Below are 15631 nucleotides of genomic sequence, written 5' to 3'. Positions count from 1 at the left end.
AGATGTAAGATATACGATGGTTTTGTGTGGTGGAGATGCGGCGTATGGCTGGTTTTGATGCCGCCTGTTTTGCCTTGTTTATGCCTTCCCGCTGTTGACATCCCGATGGCCGCCGTTTCCCCGACAACGCATCCCCATCGGGTCTAGCGCGCGCTTCCAAGCTTCCAAGGCTTCCAGCTTTAAATTTTCATCAAACCTTGAATTAACTAATTTTTCTGCTCGCCCGGTGCTGCTTAGCAACATTGGTTAGGGAATAGTATACATACTCGCATCAACTGCTGCGGCTGCTGCTTTATGTCACCCGTGGCATCTACATGTCTACTTTGTGAGATGAGAACTGTTGTCTGGGGCTGGCAGCCCGCCGTCCCTCAACCATGGCATTTTGTCCGCTTCGCTTCGTCCGCCAGGCTGGCCCGGCGCAAACCCGCGCGTATGGCTCTATCCCCGAATGTTGCAAGATCCTCTGACCGGTTCAAGGATTCCAAGAAGAAGCCTCCCCCGACGTTCAAGAATAACCCCTTTGGAGGAATGAACCAAACTAGAGCTCGGCTACCTGATCGCCCAATACCCCGGTCCGATGCGCAGCTGAAAAGATCTTCGTCAGATCTGAATAATAAGGAAAAGGATGCTGCGGACAAGAAACAGGATGGCTCGCTTTTCAGAGCTCTGAAAATGCAAATTGCCCTGTCGCCAATACCTTACTCGCGTCGCAATAGAATTAAGGAAAAAATCGCTGCTATTACCAGTTTTGATCAGTTCCCGCTCCTCCCTCAAGTACGAGATGCGGTCTACGCGAATGCGTTCCCAACGCTTACCGAAATCTCCCCGACTCCTATCCAACGTGTAGCTATTCCAGCACTGCTTAGGCCACCCATCTCCGGGACGGAGAAGAACAAGAGGAAGAAGAAGCAGGAAGAAGAGGAAGAAGAACTGTTCCATTTCGACCAATTCCTGCTGGCCGCTGAAACGGGGACTGGCAAAACTCTAGCATATCTTCTGCCAATCATAAACTGGATCAAGCAGGCTGAGATGGTAGAGAAAGACACGGAATTGATGGATAATGAGGAAACGCAGCAGGGACTAACGGAGAAGAGCAAAGAAAATCTATTTGAACTTGAGGCTCCGGAGTTGGCCACACCTGAACATTCAAACGTCGCACGACCCCGAGCTATTATTTTAGTGCCAACAGCAGAGTTGGTAGAACAAGTTGGGAAACTCGCAAAGCAGCTTTCACATACCGCCAAGTTTCGCTCTGCAACGATTTCTTCCGTCTATACTCCTCGCAGAATTACAAACAGCCTCTTCAACCCCGCCGGAATTGATATCCTCATTTCTACCCCTCATCTTCTTACCTCAATTGCCAAAACCAACCCATATATTCTCAGTCGCGTCGCTCATCTCGTCATCGATGAAGCGGACTCTCTCTTAGATAAATCCTTTTCGCCCCTCACATACTCCATTATCGAAAAGACAGCTCCGTCACTGACACAACTGATCCTTTGCTCCGCCACTATCCCCCGAAGTCTCGACTCCCTTATGGAAAAGAAATTCCCAGAAATGAAGCGTCTCGTCACACCAAATCTCCACGCCATCCCGCGCAGAGTCCAACTTGGCGTCGTGGACGTGGACAAGGACCCATACCGCGGAAACAAAAAACTCGCTTGCGCGGATATAATCTGGTCCCTAGGCAAAGCAGGGGTAACCCAAGAAGATGCCCCCGACGACGGCTACCCAGCCTCCCTCTTCCCCGAACCAAAACATATCATTGTCTTCGTCAACGAGCGCGAAACAACAGAGGATGTAGCTGCATTCCTCAGCCAGAAGGGCATCCATACGGCCGCACTTTCACGAGATACACCGGACCAGCGCAAGGATGAGATTCTCGCTGAATTTACCCACGTCAAACCACTCCCCAGCCCCCAAGAGGTCAAAGACGCGCAGCGGAACAAGAGGAATTGGTTCTCTGACTCAGTTCCATTTGCCAGAGATGAAAACTCACACCTGGGCCCACAGAGGAATCTCCGCGATACCAAGGTACTTGTCACGACGGATCTTGGCTCTCGCGGTATTGACACCGTCGCGGTGCGCAATGTTATTTTGTTCGATGTTCCGCACACCACCATTGACTTCATCCATCGACTAGGTCGTACGGGTCGCATGGGAAGGAGAGGACGTGGAATTGTTTTGGTTAGCAAGAAGGATCGGAAGGATGTTGTGAAGGAGGTGAGGGAGGCCATGTTTAGAGGGCAGGCGTTGATATAGATAAACTGCACCAAGAGTTTTTTTTTGTCTCTCTTCTCGCTATCTGTCTGGGGTTTGTGTAATATACCTTTAGGTTTTGTTTTCACTCCATGGGATACGCGTCCGGATACCACAAGTGATTTTTTGGAGTTTATGGGAAACCCGGCTTTACGTTGTTACATACGTCGTTATGCACTGTACAATAGACCAGATTAGTCCCCTGGATAATCTTTCAAAATTTGCTCGAGCATCATACTCTCTTCGAAATCCTATTACAGCCCTCCCTGTCCACATTTTATTCACTGTCAAGCCCGGCATCCAGAGATGACGGAACATTGGAGCTACGTATACCTATCCAGGCTCTGCCGGGGAATATGCAGATTCAGAGACTACCAATTACTGCTAAGAGTTACTACATCCTCCATAGTTATGCCGAATAATGGTAGTTAATAGACCCCTGAAATATTCCCATCCACAATGATCTTGTTTGCATGGAAAATTTAACAAACAATTAATTTATATATTAATTATCAACTAACTAAACAACAAAGCAATTCTGAGGCTTGTTCGGTGTGTTAGCGGTGAAGGACACAGGCTAACAAGATACAGGGTTACATGAAGTAAAAATCCGCAAATTCATAATTGCTACAGGGAGAAAATAGGTAAAAAGAAAGCCCTTATTGTAGATATATCAATTGGGGAGGGAGGGGGGGGCCATACATGTCCAGTTCAGTGAACTTACATGTATGTATATTGACTCGAGTCTATCGCATTAACCAAACAAAGATATATATTTTACACAAATGCGCAGCCACCAGGGAAAGGCAGAGACAACCAACACTATAAACTAAGAGATGGATAATTGGAGAAGAACACAGGGAAATTATTTGTATGAGACAGGAGAAGAAAAAAAAAAAAAAAAATTCAGAAGTGCTGATGACAGGAAAGGCAGAAACATGATATCAACCCGAAAATACAGCGGAAAAAAAGGTAGACCAGCAATCTCGCTATACCCAGTAAATAATTCATGTGAAGGCGAAAGTTTCAGAAGCCTTTCAGACACCGCTAAACAAGGCATCTCTTATGCTCTCTCTACCTGCCATGGAGCATGGCCTATGGTCACAATTTACACAGAGATAGCCGTGTTCTGTCCTACAGTCGACAGCTGCAAATATTGTGATTTTCAAAGCATCTTTCAGGGACACGAGCAAACATAGCTAACTAGATTTCTGGATAGGCAGTTACATGTGACTAATTAGTTCAACAATACAGTGAGTAACGAATATTATCGAATTCTTTGGACCTGATTCATAGACACAATATGTACGGGGGTTGGGGAACATGATTTGATATGGAAGAGAATTGGGCTGCACAAAGAAGCAAAGAGAATGTTTGTTTTTCTGTGTTTATAAAGTATTGTCTAGGATATATTGGAGATACGTAAGTGTAAATAGCTGCTACGTGGACTAGAATCTATAGCAAACAACAGAAGAGGATTTGGATATAAAAGCTGGCAGCTGGCCATAAGATGGGAGGAAAAATCGAAATTTCAGGGCGTGAGACGATGAAACGAGTGAGAGCAGGAAAAAGGGTCTCTCCATTCCCTTATTGACTGAGATATCTTCAGAAGGAGGAGAGCGGAAAGGAAGAAATAAGGAAAGCCGGAGAATGAACACCATCATCCATCATACATATATCACCAGTTAATGCTAATTCTTATTCCTTCCATTTCACCATATCAGCATACAAGAGCAGAAAAGAAAGAAAATAATACCCAACCAACCTTGTCCAAATAGCCATACGAAGGCCGACAACCACACAGTCTTCTCATCCTCCCTTAAGCCCTCAAACCCTCAAACAACACCGGGAGTGAAACCCACCCCCGGCAAAATCAATGAGCTACCTCCGCCTCTTCTGCCAACTCGCAACCCAAGCGCGACTCAGCGATGACCGTCCCCCAAAGTTTGACGGAAGTACCGTACGCATATCTAGGGCCTGGGAGTTCTCACGGAGAGATGGGTTGGCGTTTAGCAGAGGAAATGATGGGCTTAAACTAGTTTGGCTGAAGCCCGAGGAGAGAATGGCAGGCCACCGTCAGCGCAATCGCGCTATCACGAGTGGCAGGGGAAATAGAGAGACGAGAGATGATGGAACTGCTCATACTGCCAACACTGGTCAGGCGAATGGCCGAGGGGGTTTGGAAGGGGCACATACTCCGATAAGAGGCTGTATGTGTATGGTGTGTAGAAACGGGAGACAAGCCGGAGCAGTAGCGAGAGGAAGTAGTGGTGGTGGTGGTGGTGGTGGTGGCAGAACGAGAGTTCGCTTTGATTTGTGGCGATGAAGGGTTTCAACCAGGAGCAAGATATGAAAAGTAAGAGGGGTAGGCTCTTTAACTAGAAAATTTTCAAAATACAAAACTTGTAGGAGAAAAACAAAATTATGTAGACTTGGGGACTTTCATCAGATGTAGCTATACATATGAATATAAAAAGTGTAATTTCCACGTAGTTCATATCGTGGGTGATAAATCCGGTTGTGTCCGTAGTTGTAGCGATAGCTCAACTGATTTAAAAAACGGGGTATCAAAATATCCGAAAAAAAGGTGAATAAAATAAATAAATAAAAATAATAAAAAAAAGATAAAAATAAAACTCCGTGATGTCCCTCTGAACAAAAACAATACTCCATCCAAATATTTGAAATGAGAAACGAAGAAGCCAAAGCAAAGCAAAACAAAGCAAATGAAACATTGGGGGACAAGAAAAATAGTTGGAAAAGGAGTAAGGGGTACTGTCGTTACAATAGGAAATCTAACATGATAAATCCGGCGGAAAATTTTCATAAAGAAACACTGACAATCACGTTAGCTCTCCGACATACCGAAATAGGAGAAAGATATTGAAAACAATCGGAACTCACCATTACATCGTCATCCTCAACTCCCTAACTGCTCTTCTGGATGCTCTCGTCATCCTCCTCTCGTCCCCAAACTCGCTACCCCCTTCCGTATCAGTCCTAATATCCGGGCTCCCCGGCGTCGGACTTTCAACACTTCCAAAACCACCCCCACCAAACCCAAAGCTAACCCCACGATCCCTCCTATGAATACGATGCTCTTCGTCAGACGTCAGAAAGCGATGAACAGTCCTATGATCCATCACTCTCTCCTCCTTATCGCCCCTCCCCTCCCGATCCGTTTTCGGCCACTGATACCCATACAATTTTGAATGGCGCTCGCAGCGCGGACACTCCTTGCGCGTGAAATATGAGTCGCCTTGCACAAACCAAGCGTTGCAGGTGTTGCAGTCGACCCAGCGGTCGTAGCGCTGGCCGAGGAGTTTGGGGGTTTTTGTATAGTCACCAGGGAAGCGGAGGAGGGGCGGGGAGGGCTCCTCGTGCTCAATCGTTTTGAGGACTTTCATGCGGTTGGTTTTCCGTCTTTTTGAGGAGGGTTGGTCATGCTCTGGTTCTGGTTCCGGTTCCGGCTCCCGCTCTGGCTCTCCTCGTCCCCGACGTTTCCGTAATTCCCGTTTCTGCACCTGGTCTCGTTGTCGACTATGTTCCCGCTTGACAACTAGCATGTCTGCATCGTTCAGTTCCCAGGAATTCGACAGGTCGGATAGCTCACCCTCGTCGTTGGTGTCTTCAGAGATCAGTTCAGTAACTCGTGCAACCCGACTCGTGGGATGACCGCGTGTTGTGGGACGATTCTGCTTTCTGGTATTGTTCTCAGTTCTCTGGACTGCTACCACTTGGCGTTCCTCCCACGGTTCTGTTTTTATTTGTACTGTTGTCACGTCTAATGATATTGAGGTTGCCTCTGTGGATGCAGATGTAGAGGTGACGGAGGAGCTGTGTGTTTCATCCGCGCCAGAAGGGGAGTAAGCCGTTTTGTTTTTTGTAAAGGAAGCAGCTTTAAATTCATCGCTCGATTGGAGAGATTCAGCTTCGTTATGAGAATTTAGTCCATTCGCGTGAGTTGAAGGCTCATCAATAATACGGTCCTTGCAACTGCTTGCGTATTCGGAAAGAGAGTGATCCAGAGTGGAGAGGAAAGAAGGTTCACTAGCTTCTGGACTGCTAGGCATGGACATTTCAAGCCTCAAGTTCGAAGCCTTTCGCTCCACTTTCCGCCTTCTACACGGGGTAGAACTCTCGGCGGAGAGAAGCTGTAGCTCAGAATTGCGTTTCCTTTTTCTATTATTATTACTAGACCCCGGCGAGGACGGCGACGACAAAGTAGATGGACCTCGTCCCTCGCATAATTCCGATGGCGTGGAGGCACCACTATTCGTTCCGGAACTGATCATAGCACCATCTGGAGACCACCCGTTCCGTAGCGCTAGCTCACAAGTATGACAGAGACATTCACAGTTATCCTCACCAAAGTAATTCTCTCCATATGAGACGGTAATCTCTTCTCCAACCACAATATCTCGAATGGCGACCACCTCCATACTTTCCGGGCCCCTCATCACGAGCCTCGCATTCGCGTTACAATCATGATTCGCAAAACGCGCTGGGCCCAGAAAGATAGACGGCGTCTTCTTCCGGCTCGACATCACAATGCTGAAATCCTTCCTTGTCAAATCGAGATCTATCTCCTCCTCGCGGGTCATGGGTACAAGCGTGCCGCTGAGCCCGCGTATCGTTGTTCCCGATGCGATGTACTTGCGCGCAGAAACAGCCGCTTCGTGGATGGTTATGGTATAGCGATTGGTGGTCATGACCTCGAAAGGGCAATCGGGCAGGTAGATGGAGATGTATTTGCGCAGGTGTCGACGAAACCATTCCTTCTCTCGATCGGATTTCAAGCGGTCGACGAATTTCTTCAGCCCCGGAATTGCCAGGAGTGCTTTCTCAGCCTTTGGCACGTCTTTCCCGACAATGACATCATGGAGGAGGATGGCGGTGACCTGCTCTTCAAGGATGCCTCTGCAGGAGATATACTTGGTTCGGTTTTTGCGGATCTTTGTCCAGAAGTAGGCCTTTTAACCGTATATAAGGTAGCATCCAGCTTCCAAGTTAGTTTATAGAAATGCGCCAGAACGTATGTGATGAAAGTTGGGGCCATATGTCTTGAATTTGCTTTAGGGATGCTAACCCGATCAACCAGAGCATCTGTGATCACATCATCATAGCTGGCGAGTTGAGAAAGCGTCAACTTCTCTTTGCGGTCAGGAGGCGGTATCTTGGGCGCCATTGGAACCGCGGGAATATTCACTCCACAACGCGGTCAATGGGGTGTTTCGGCAAGGACTATTACATAAACTGAACGTAGGAAGGATAATATGGAATAAAATACACAAATGGATATATGAAACAAGGGATGGATAAAATTGTAAGCAGTATGCTCAAACCTGGGGAAACCAACGCTGCTATAGTTCAGTTGGTGTTGGACGTAGTTAACCGCAGAGTCGCGATCATTGTGGGCAACACAACAGCAACGGCAGCATGGCTCTTCTTGTTTTCCCTTCCCCAGAATCTTTGAACAAACGACTTTGAGGACCCAAGGCTGGGATGAGGCTTTTGCATGTCGTATTTTGCGCAGGCGGCGATTAAGCCACTGAGAAAGGGGAGCTCGGGTGCTGATTGGCTGTCTTTTCTTGGGAGATTTACGGAATATAGTTCATCCTTAACCAAGATATTCGGCTGCTTATTAAGCGACAGGGATCTCGAATCTCTTGAATATGGAAATCATCCACGGCAAAAAAGAAAAGAACAAAGCAGCGGAACAGAATTGGAGGCGGGATAGAGACCAAGTCATGCAACCAAGATGATCCAATTGAAGGTAGGCCCCGTTTCTAAACAACTGGCAAATGGTAGAGCGAGCGCACGAGAGAGAGAGCTATATCCACTAACACTTCCTCGTTGAAACCAGACGATGCTTAATTGCATCGACAACTCCGGAGCAGCCATCGTCGAATGCGCCAGTGTCCTGAGAATGAAACGGGCAGCCACAATCGGTGAGTTTTGCGCGGGATATATAACCCTACCCTCATATCCTCCCGTCCCTCTCAGTCCTCCATTTAAAGCGACGCCAAATATCTAATATCAAAATGATCCCCAAAATAATCACAGGCGACCGTATCATCGTTGTCGTGCAGAAACAGCGGAATTTCGGCCCCGAGATGGGCGGCGTTAGCAGCGGCATTGCGAACAAGGTCAGACGAGGGGACGTCCGCCATGCTGTAGTAGTCAGGGCGAGGAACGTTCAGAGGCCTGACGGCAGTTTCGTCAAGTTTGATGATAACGCGTGCGTACTTATTAATAAGTCTGGGGATCCGATCGGGACAAGATTGAACGGTTAGTCCTGGTGGTTTCTCCTATCTTTCTTGCTTTCTTTAGTTTTAAATGGGGAGTGCATATATCCTGACAACTATCAATAGGTGTTGTTGGAAAGGAACTGCAGAAGAAAGGCTGGTCGAAGATATTATCATTGGCACCCATGCATTTGTAAGATTATCGTATAGAATATATATATTGTATTATTTTCTTTCCTACCGCTTGCATAATATCATTTTTAAGATAACCAAGCTGGAATGTGTATCCCGACACAGAATGTTGAGACAAATAAAGATAAAATCACTCAACCTAGGCATGCGCACAACTATAGAGCCCTCTTGAACGCCTTAATATCCAGCTCACCTAATTCCACAAACTCCGTCGAATGGGTATAAATCCAAAAAGAAGGAAAAGAAAAGAAGAAAAGCAACCGCCCTCCCTGGAATCAAGTAAACACATTACCGCAAGTGCAGCACACATAGTAGAGTTTCTATCCGGAATACCCAACGTTAGCTTGCGCAAACAGGGAACAGCCAAAGGAAGATATATAGGTAAATGCATACCATTCCCGTTTCCGCCGACCGCTGTTGGGACTGGAAGAACACTGCTTCGTTTTCGCCGCAGCTAGGGCAAAGCTTGTTTGACCGGGGCAGCTGTGATTTGTGCAAAACAGGAAATCAAAAGGGGTTTCTCATTAGCCAAAAGTCTGGATGGAGAGAAGTTTTCTATATCGGGAGAAGTGCGAAGGTGCTAGAAAAAACAAAGACAAACAGAAGAAGGGGAAAAAATAAAGTAAAATCTCAGGTGAAATCAGTGCGGTCATAACGGCATTATATGATCCATGCTCGTCGATGGAAAAGGTGCAAAGTAAGGAAATGTTATTGGCAATATTGAATATCTTCTCCGCATAGGATACACAGGGGGAGACCAACCGTAGGATCAGATCCCACATCTTGAGTCACACCGGCCGTGTCGCCTACTTGGTTGTTGAGTTTGTTCTGGTATACGCAGGGGGAGGAGGCGGGCTCGCCAACGTGACACGTTCGGCAGGTGAACATGAGGGTGTTAGTGTTGCGGTCTTCTTTTGGGTAGAGTAAGTTGGAACTGTGAAATGCGAAATGTTAGTCTTGAATTTCGTTGATTTTGTGACTGTTCTTTTCTTTTGTCTCTCCTCTTCTCGGAAACCTTTGTCTTTGAAAGTGAAGAAGAAAAACTCACCATTCGCGGCAAAAGCGGAAATGGATCTGGCTGGAACCTTGCACCTGGTCGCCACTGGAGGACATGGGAGATGCAGCGGACATTTTTGATGAGAGAGCGAGAGAGTTTTCTCACTGAACGACACCGGGTAGGATAACTACAAGAACGTAGCGTACGGATAGCGGGATGGTGGCGGAGGTGTTCGTGCCCTTGATGACGCGAAGGTGGGATGACTGTGTTTATGACCGGAGTGATGTTGTCAAGAGGAAGCAGAAGGAGGTTTGATGGAGGTTTCCCATCAAACGGTGCGCTAACCCTATTTGGGTGATGTTGCAGGCAATTTTTGGATAGAAGAAAGCCATACCAAACGCCATGGACAAACTTATTGATAACACAGTACGAGATATATTAATCCGTAATTTAGAATTTCAATATTATGTCTGGACAGTAAGTTGTATACAGTAATTTAGGTAATGATGTACGGAGTATATCATCCCACAAAAATCCTACGGAGTAGAAGGCCCAAGCATCGATGACATGTTCAATTCAAACAGCCTTCTTGAATACAGTTTGTGTCGATCATGGCACCGTGTGAAGGAGGATATAATACTAGAACACTCCATTTGGCCATCTCACGGGCAAATGGGAAGCAAGCCTGGTTTTGAGCAAGAGCATGTCCTCATCGGCCGCTACAACCAAAACACTATGTATACCATTCCCGTAATACCGCGGCGTCCAGCCATTAATTCACAACTCAAAATAAACTGCCAATCTCCCCCGCAAACATTCTGGTATCATAGTCGCCATGGATGGACCCGTTAACTCTTTATTTCCTCCATACATACATGTCCTCTTACACTCTGGTATGTGGTACATATTAGCACACGGTGTTTTCCCCCTTCTTATTGGATGGGGATCGCTCTCCAAAAGGGAGGATTGACACCAGTGATTAATATTGGCGCTGTCACTTTGCCTTAAGTTCGTGGGGCCTGATTACCCTTCTGGTGTCTGTATTGATAGAGTACGTTCGTATATACAGTGCAGTCTACAGATCTGTATGCTATCGAGTGATCATGAAACAAGGCGTGGAAGTTTAAACAGGTGTCATCGTGCAACGCCTAACCGGTTCAGGACAAGTGCGAAGCCTATTCCCCATGTCATTGGAGCCGCCCGCAGATTTCCAACTCTCCTCCGACCTCTGGTGATATCACCATATCCCTGGCTCTTTTCTTATCCCTATACCTACCCTACACCCGGCGATTTCCTTCCATCCCATTCAAAATATAATACTTCATCATGGTATGTTGCCTCCCGAGTGCCCATCAATACCTCATTTATGCTGCCCCTCATACCCTTACACTACCACGCTACCCCTCCATGATACCCCCCCTCCTTTCGATTGACCGACCATTCCTAACTTAGAAACACCGCATTGCGTCCACTTCCATACATCCAGTATGAATCGGGTCTCCCACATGGCTGGGAAGTCCGCCACTCAAATTCCAAAAACCTCCCTTACTACTTCAACCCTGCTACCAAAGAATCGCGATGGGAACCCCCCACCGGCACGGACACCGAGAAGCTCAAGGTATACATGGCGGAGCACCACAGCGGCCCCGCTGACCGTTACGCTTCGGGTGGCAGCGGTGGCGGCTCTGTTGAGGGCAAAATCCGCGCTAGCCATCTTCTGATCAAACATCGCGAGAGTCGACGGCCGAGCAGCTGGCGGGAGTCTGAGATCACACGCTCTAAGGAGGAGGCATTGGAGATCTTGCGCGGTCATGAGCGGCGTATCAGAGCTGGGGAGGCGACGCTAGGGGACATTGCGATGTCGGAATCGGATTGTAGTAGTGCAAGGAAGAAGGGTGATTTGTTAGTCGTGTCAATTTTCTATCCTTTTTCCTTTCTGGAGATCTGATAACTCATTAATTTAATTTTCCAGGGGCTTCTTCGGTCGGGGGGAAATGCAAACTGAATTCGAAGAAGCCGCCTTTGCCCTGCAGCCAGGACAGGTTAGCGGGATTGTCGAAACGGCTTCGGGGGTTCACCTCATTGAACGGTATGCCATTTCTGTCATTTCTCCCCTTCCCTCCCTTAAGCATATCAGCTCCGCGCAGAGTGGCCAAGCAAGGGGCGATATACTAACCTGGGATTTAGTGTTCAATGAATGAATATTGATGAAAGGAATGAGAAAAGAAAAAGAAGCTGCTATATACCGGACCATGATATTCCTTCATTTTGTGTAACTAGTATACCAGGTCAATTGCAAAAAGAAAAAGAAATTGGATTTTTCTCTGCAACATCTATGTGAATTTTCCTGATACCCCTCAGCTTTATCAAGTTGAACATGCGTGTTTGGCTCATTGACCGCACACGCACATTTCTTTATGAAAGGAGAATGCTTTTAAAAACAAAACATTATCTTTATTTTCTTTTCATCTCATAAACTTTCTTTCATTCTATCTCATCAACACATGCCCACTGCCCATTCTTTGAGGCCCTGATCCCACATCGTCTTGCATCCAGGGATCTGGGTTGGTGACGCGATTGCTCGTTATTTGATTAAAACACAGATCCCGGAGAGAATATATAAGCATCTTCCATCCGAGGATGTCTGATTACTCCCCTGAAGAAGTACGCGGGAGCTCGCAACTCTCGTGGTCCGATTGGGATGAGTTGCCAGATCGACTGGACGTCGAGTTTCCTCCAGAAGTAAGGCTCAAAATACCCACTTACCTTGATAATATCATTATATAAGAACCCAAAAAAGCAGATGTCTGATATTTGTATCTTTTTCCTTGCTTCAAGAAGTTCAATTTACCCAGTACTCAAACCCCAATCTCGGGCCACCAAGGGCAGCATCTCGAAATCGCTGGATACCACAATGGCGTCCCTGAAGGAGCGCAATTTCATACACGTAGTGTTATGGGTCACCATGCCAACGAATTTGCGACATCAGCTGCTCCGCCTGTGGTCTTCACTGAAGCCAACCAAGCGACAACAGAGGCCCGTTCGTTGGACGGCAACCCCTTCGGCCTTGCTTCTCATTTCCACACTGGATTTAATAACAACAACGCCCAAGATTTCCCGGCTGAACGTTGTGTTGATCTTAGCTTGATTGATCCCCAGATCCTAGGAACCAGCACCGGTTCACCCCAACCCCGTCGCACACGAGCTATTCGATCCACTGTGCTGAACACCATGTTACCAGCAACGACATCAACAATGCGTGATGAAATCGCCGCGATGGGAAGCTTCCAAAGCACCTCAAGCCACGAAAGCACCAGCAGCTCAAGCGCCGATATGAGGAGTTCCTACCCTACCCCATCTTCGAACACTACCGCTGCCGCCTCTCCTGGCCACCCCGTCATGCACCCCGGAAGCACCCTTCTGCCGCCCGCAGAGTTAGCCGCGCAGCACCCACTCCACCAAGTGGGCGAAATAACCAAATCCCACATCCCCGCCCAGACCGAACGCTTCCTCGCCTCCATCGAGATCCTCACCATGCAAATCCGAGGCTCCATGCTCCTCCTCCGCAGACAGCACGCGTTAGGCTTTACCATTTACAGCCACTGCCAGGGAATGGAGCAGGGCATGCGCCTGCGAGTGTGGGGCGAGTATCTCAACAGCATGCGCTTCCACTGCATCAATATCCGGGACGGCCTGATCGCCTCACTCAAGACCCTATGCTGGAGCTTCGCGGAGTGGATGGGCATTTACAAGGACGACTTGCCGCGTGGGGTTGTCCTGCGCGCTACGGGGGCGCTGAGACAGGCAAATGAGTTGAAAGCGGCGATTGATCGTTTTGTCTATCCGACCTGGGAGGAGATGGTTGCCAAGGATGTGGCCAGGGAGCAGCCGATTAATATTTCTGCTCTCACGATCAATCAACTTGTTGGTGATTTGGTGGATGGCGGTGCTGGAGTGATTTCGAATAACTGAAGGCAGTTTTTGTTGTGTTTCCAGGTATATTATTATATTCTACTCCCTTCCTTGTTTGCTTTTTTTGTTTGTTTTGGTTTCTCATTCATACTTTCTACTCATACGCTGATATTCCCCTCGTGGATTGCGATAGGTTTCTGAAGGCAATCGCGACCTCACTCTAATCTCGTCAATCTGGCTGCACTGAATACTACACAAAGATATCTGAGTCTGCTTCTGAAGCTGAAGGAGTGGGAAGTTTGTTGTTTGAAATATTTCCATGTTTCGTGTTTAGGGTCACACCCCTCAACTTAAGACAGTGTATTGTGGATATGGAATTCCCTAATCTGAGGATAGCTGAAATGAGTTTTTTGTTTTCTATTCTGAGTTCTGTGGCGGCTCTTTCTAGGAGTGCTTATATCTCCTAATGAACGTTTCGAAGGGTCATATCTTCGCACACCAGCGTGTTTTCGATATGCTACCGTTGATCCCTACGGGTCGTATTTCTATGTTCCCTACTGTCAAACTTCGAAAATGAAAGAAGCTGCATCCAGAGTAACTGCTCCTCTAAATTTCTCCTTCTAGACCTGTATCGGTTTCTTTTCCTCATTTTCTCTCATCTCATATGACCTCTATGGGAACTCCTTTTTATACACGTCATTGGTCAAAGGATCCCCATTCCCGAGGCTTCGATTTCAACCGCTTTATTCCTCAACAGAGGGTTGTTTTTCGATAACATTCCTTGTGTTATTGCTTTTGCTAGTGCGGGTTTACCGGAAACTACCTCACAATTCACTTGTTGTTGTGCTCAGAATCGCCTCGAAGCCTTCAATGTGAATCTCTACATCGGGGCCTGGTTTAACACAGCACTGAATTTCTTTACCTCACAATTCTCTACAAACAAAATGTAAACAAGCATCTCATTTTTTACAGGTTGAAGGTACATATAAACCTCTCTTTCATACGTTTCGTGCGCAAGCAGTATTGCTGCACTCACGACTAACTCCAACACCCTTAGAATCTCTCTTATCAAACCAAACCTCCCATCCACACATCCACACATCCGACCATGATAGAACCTCTCGATCCCTACATCTTGGTCAAAGAAAAGCTCAAGCCCCCTTCTCACCTCCTCCTCATCGCGCCCGCCCAATTCTCCCAAGCAATCCAAGAAGTGCTCCTGACCGCAAGCAAAAGCTTCTCCCAATTCCGGCGTCTACAACGCATCTTCGCCGACCGCTATTTCTATACCTGCTCCAAACGAAACCCCAAACACTTCAGAGAACATACGGACTCTATCGCCCGCCTCAGCCAGTGGAAAGCCCAATATCCCAGCACCCACGACCCGAACTTACTCCCCACAGCAAAGCTACCCCGCCACGCAGTCAACCTGCATCTGGACCGGGACACGTATGAGAAATTCGTCGCCGCCTTCGAGCAAATGAAGCATGAGTTTCTGATTGGGCCGTATCTGGCTTGGTGCAATGCGAAGAGGGCCTTGGACCATTTGATGGCAAGTGCGTTTACGTTGCTGCCGCGGCCGGAGGAGCTGATGATCCAAAGCTGGTGGGACGAGTTTGTGTGGGAGATGGCGCCGTGGGAGGAGATGTTGGAGAAGCTCCGGTTGCCGTCGTGGAAGACTATACTGGAGGATATGGAGAGGGTTGTTGGGGTAGCGGTGGATTTGGAGGGAGAGTGGGAACGGGTGTGTTGAAGCCTGGAGTTTGTTTGTTTATTTTTTTTTTATTTTTTTTTTTTTTTTTGGTTTCCGATGTACGGGTTTTGTTTTTCATCATCCGTTTTTGCCAGCGTCTTTCCTGACTTCGGATATTTTGTGCGCAAAAGCCCATGGCCGATGGTTGCCCATGAAGAGGCGGTTTTTTAAAAGGCGCAATTCGGTTGGGATACCGAATACCATATAGTCTTTTAGGAGACACGGCGTGGTATTCTCCGGAATTCCTTTCTTGCTTTCTTTTCTTTTTGT

The 15631-nt window shown here is 47.3% G+C and overlaps 8 protein-coding genes across 8 annotated transcripts; 6 read left to right on the top strand and 2 right to left on the bottom strand.

Moving 5' to 3' along the window:
• Positions 1-294: 294 nt before the first annotated feature.
• On the top strand, positions 295-2262 carry HCBG_04572 (ATP-dependent RNA helicase MRH4; the record flags this gene model as incomplete). The annotated part of the gene is made up of 1 exon (XM_045431621.1): positions 295-2262. One exon carries the CDS (start codon positions 295-297, stop codon positions 2260-2262), a length of 1968 nt encoding a protein of 655 aa, XP_045288174.1.
• A 1873-nt stretch (positions 2263-4135) lies between these two features.
• On the top strand, positions 4136-4585 carry HCBG_04571 (uncharacterized protein; the record flags this gene model as incomplete). The annotated part of the gene is made up of 1 exon (XM_045431620.1): positions 4136-4585. The coding sequence occupies one exon, from the start codon at positions 4136-4138 to the stop codon at positions 4583-4585; it is 450 nt and encodes a 149-aa protein (XP_045288173.1).
• A 580-nt stretch (positions 4586-5165) lies between these two features.
• HCBG_04570 (SET domain-containing protein) lies at positions 5166-7447 on the bottom strand (the record flags this gene model as incomplete). The annotated part of the gene is made up of 2 exons (XM_045431619.1): positions 5166-7232; positions 7349-7447. 2 exons carry the CDS (start codon positions 7445-7447, stop codon positions 5166-5168), a joined length of 2166 nt encoding a protein of 721 aa, XP_045288172.1.
• Positions 7448-7967: 520 nt separating this feature from the next.
• HCBG_04569 (50S ribosomal protein) lies at positions 7968-8704 on the top strand (the record flags this gene model as incomplete). Its single annotated transcript, XM_045431618.1, has 4 exons — positions 7968-8035; positions 8126-8210; positions 8326-8550; positions 8634-8704. The coding sequence occupies 4 exons, from the start codon at positions 8021-8023 to the stop codon at positions 8702-8704; spliced, it is 396 nt and encodes a 131-aa protein (XP_045288171.1).
• Positions 8705-8974: 270 nt separating this feature from the next.
• On the bottom strand, positions 8975-9830 carry HCBG_04568 (DNA-directed RNA polymerase II core subunit RPB9; the record flags this gene model as incomplete). Its single annotated transcript, XM_045431617.1, has 4 exons — positions 8975-9019; positions 9093-9182; positions 9462-9633; positions 9748-9830. 4 exons carry the CDS (start codon positions 9828-9830, stop codon positions 8975-8977), a joined length of 390 nt encoding a protein of 129 aa, XP_045288170.1.
• Positions 9831-10368: 538 nt separating this feature from the next.
• On the top strand, positions 10369-11893 carry HCBG_04567 (peptidyl-prolyl cis-trans isomerase ssp-1; the record flags this gene model as incomplete). Its single annotated transcript, XM_045431616.1, has 4 exons — positions 10369-10433; positions 10706-10747; positions 11149-11598; positions 11884-11893. 4 exons carry the CDS (start codon positions 10369-10371, stop codon positions 11891-11893), a joined length of 567 nt encoding a protein of 188 aa, XP_045288169.1.
• A 443-nt stretch (positions 11894-12336) lies between these two features.
• On the top strand, positions 12337-13668 carry HCBG_04566 (uncharacterized protein; the record flags this gene model as incomplete). Its single annotated transcript, XM_045431615.1, has 2 exons — positions 12337-12438; positions 12538-13668. 2 exons carry the CDS (start codon positions 12337-12339, stop codon positions 13666-13668), a joined length of 1233 nt encoding a protein of 410 aa, XP_045288168.1.
• A 1048-nt stretch (positions 13669-14716) lies between these two features.
• Positions 14717-15468, top strand: HCBG_04565 (uncharacterized protein; the record flags this gene model as incomplete). The annotated part of the gene is made up of 2 exons (XM_045431614.1): positions 14717-15352; positions 15457-15468. The coding sequence occupies 2 exons, from the start codon at positions 14717-14719 to the stop codon at positions 15466-15468; spliced, it is 648 nt and encodes a 215-aa protein (XP_045288167.1).
• Positions 15469-15631: the final 163 nt, after the last annotated feature.

The sequence above is a fragment of the Histoplasma capsulatum genome (assembly GCF_000150115.1).
Source record: "Histoplasma capsulatum G186AR genomic scaffold supercont2.5, whole genome shotgun sequence".
Classification (NCBI taxonomy): Eukaryota; Fungi; Ascomycota; class Eurotiomycetes; order Onygenales; family Ajellomycetaceae; genus Histoplasma; species Histoplasma capsulatum.
This window is presented reverse-complemented; position numbering and strand designations above follow the sequence as displayed.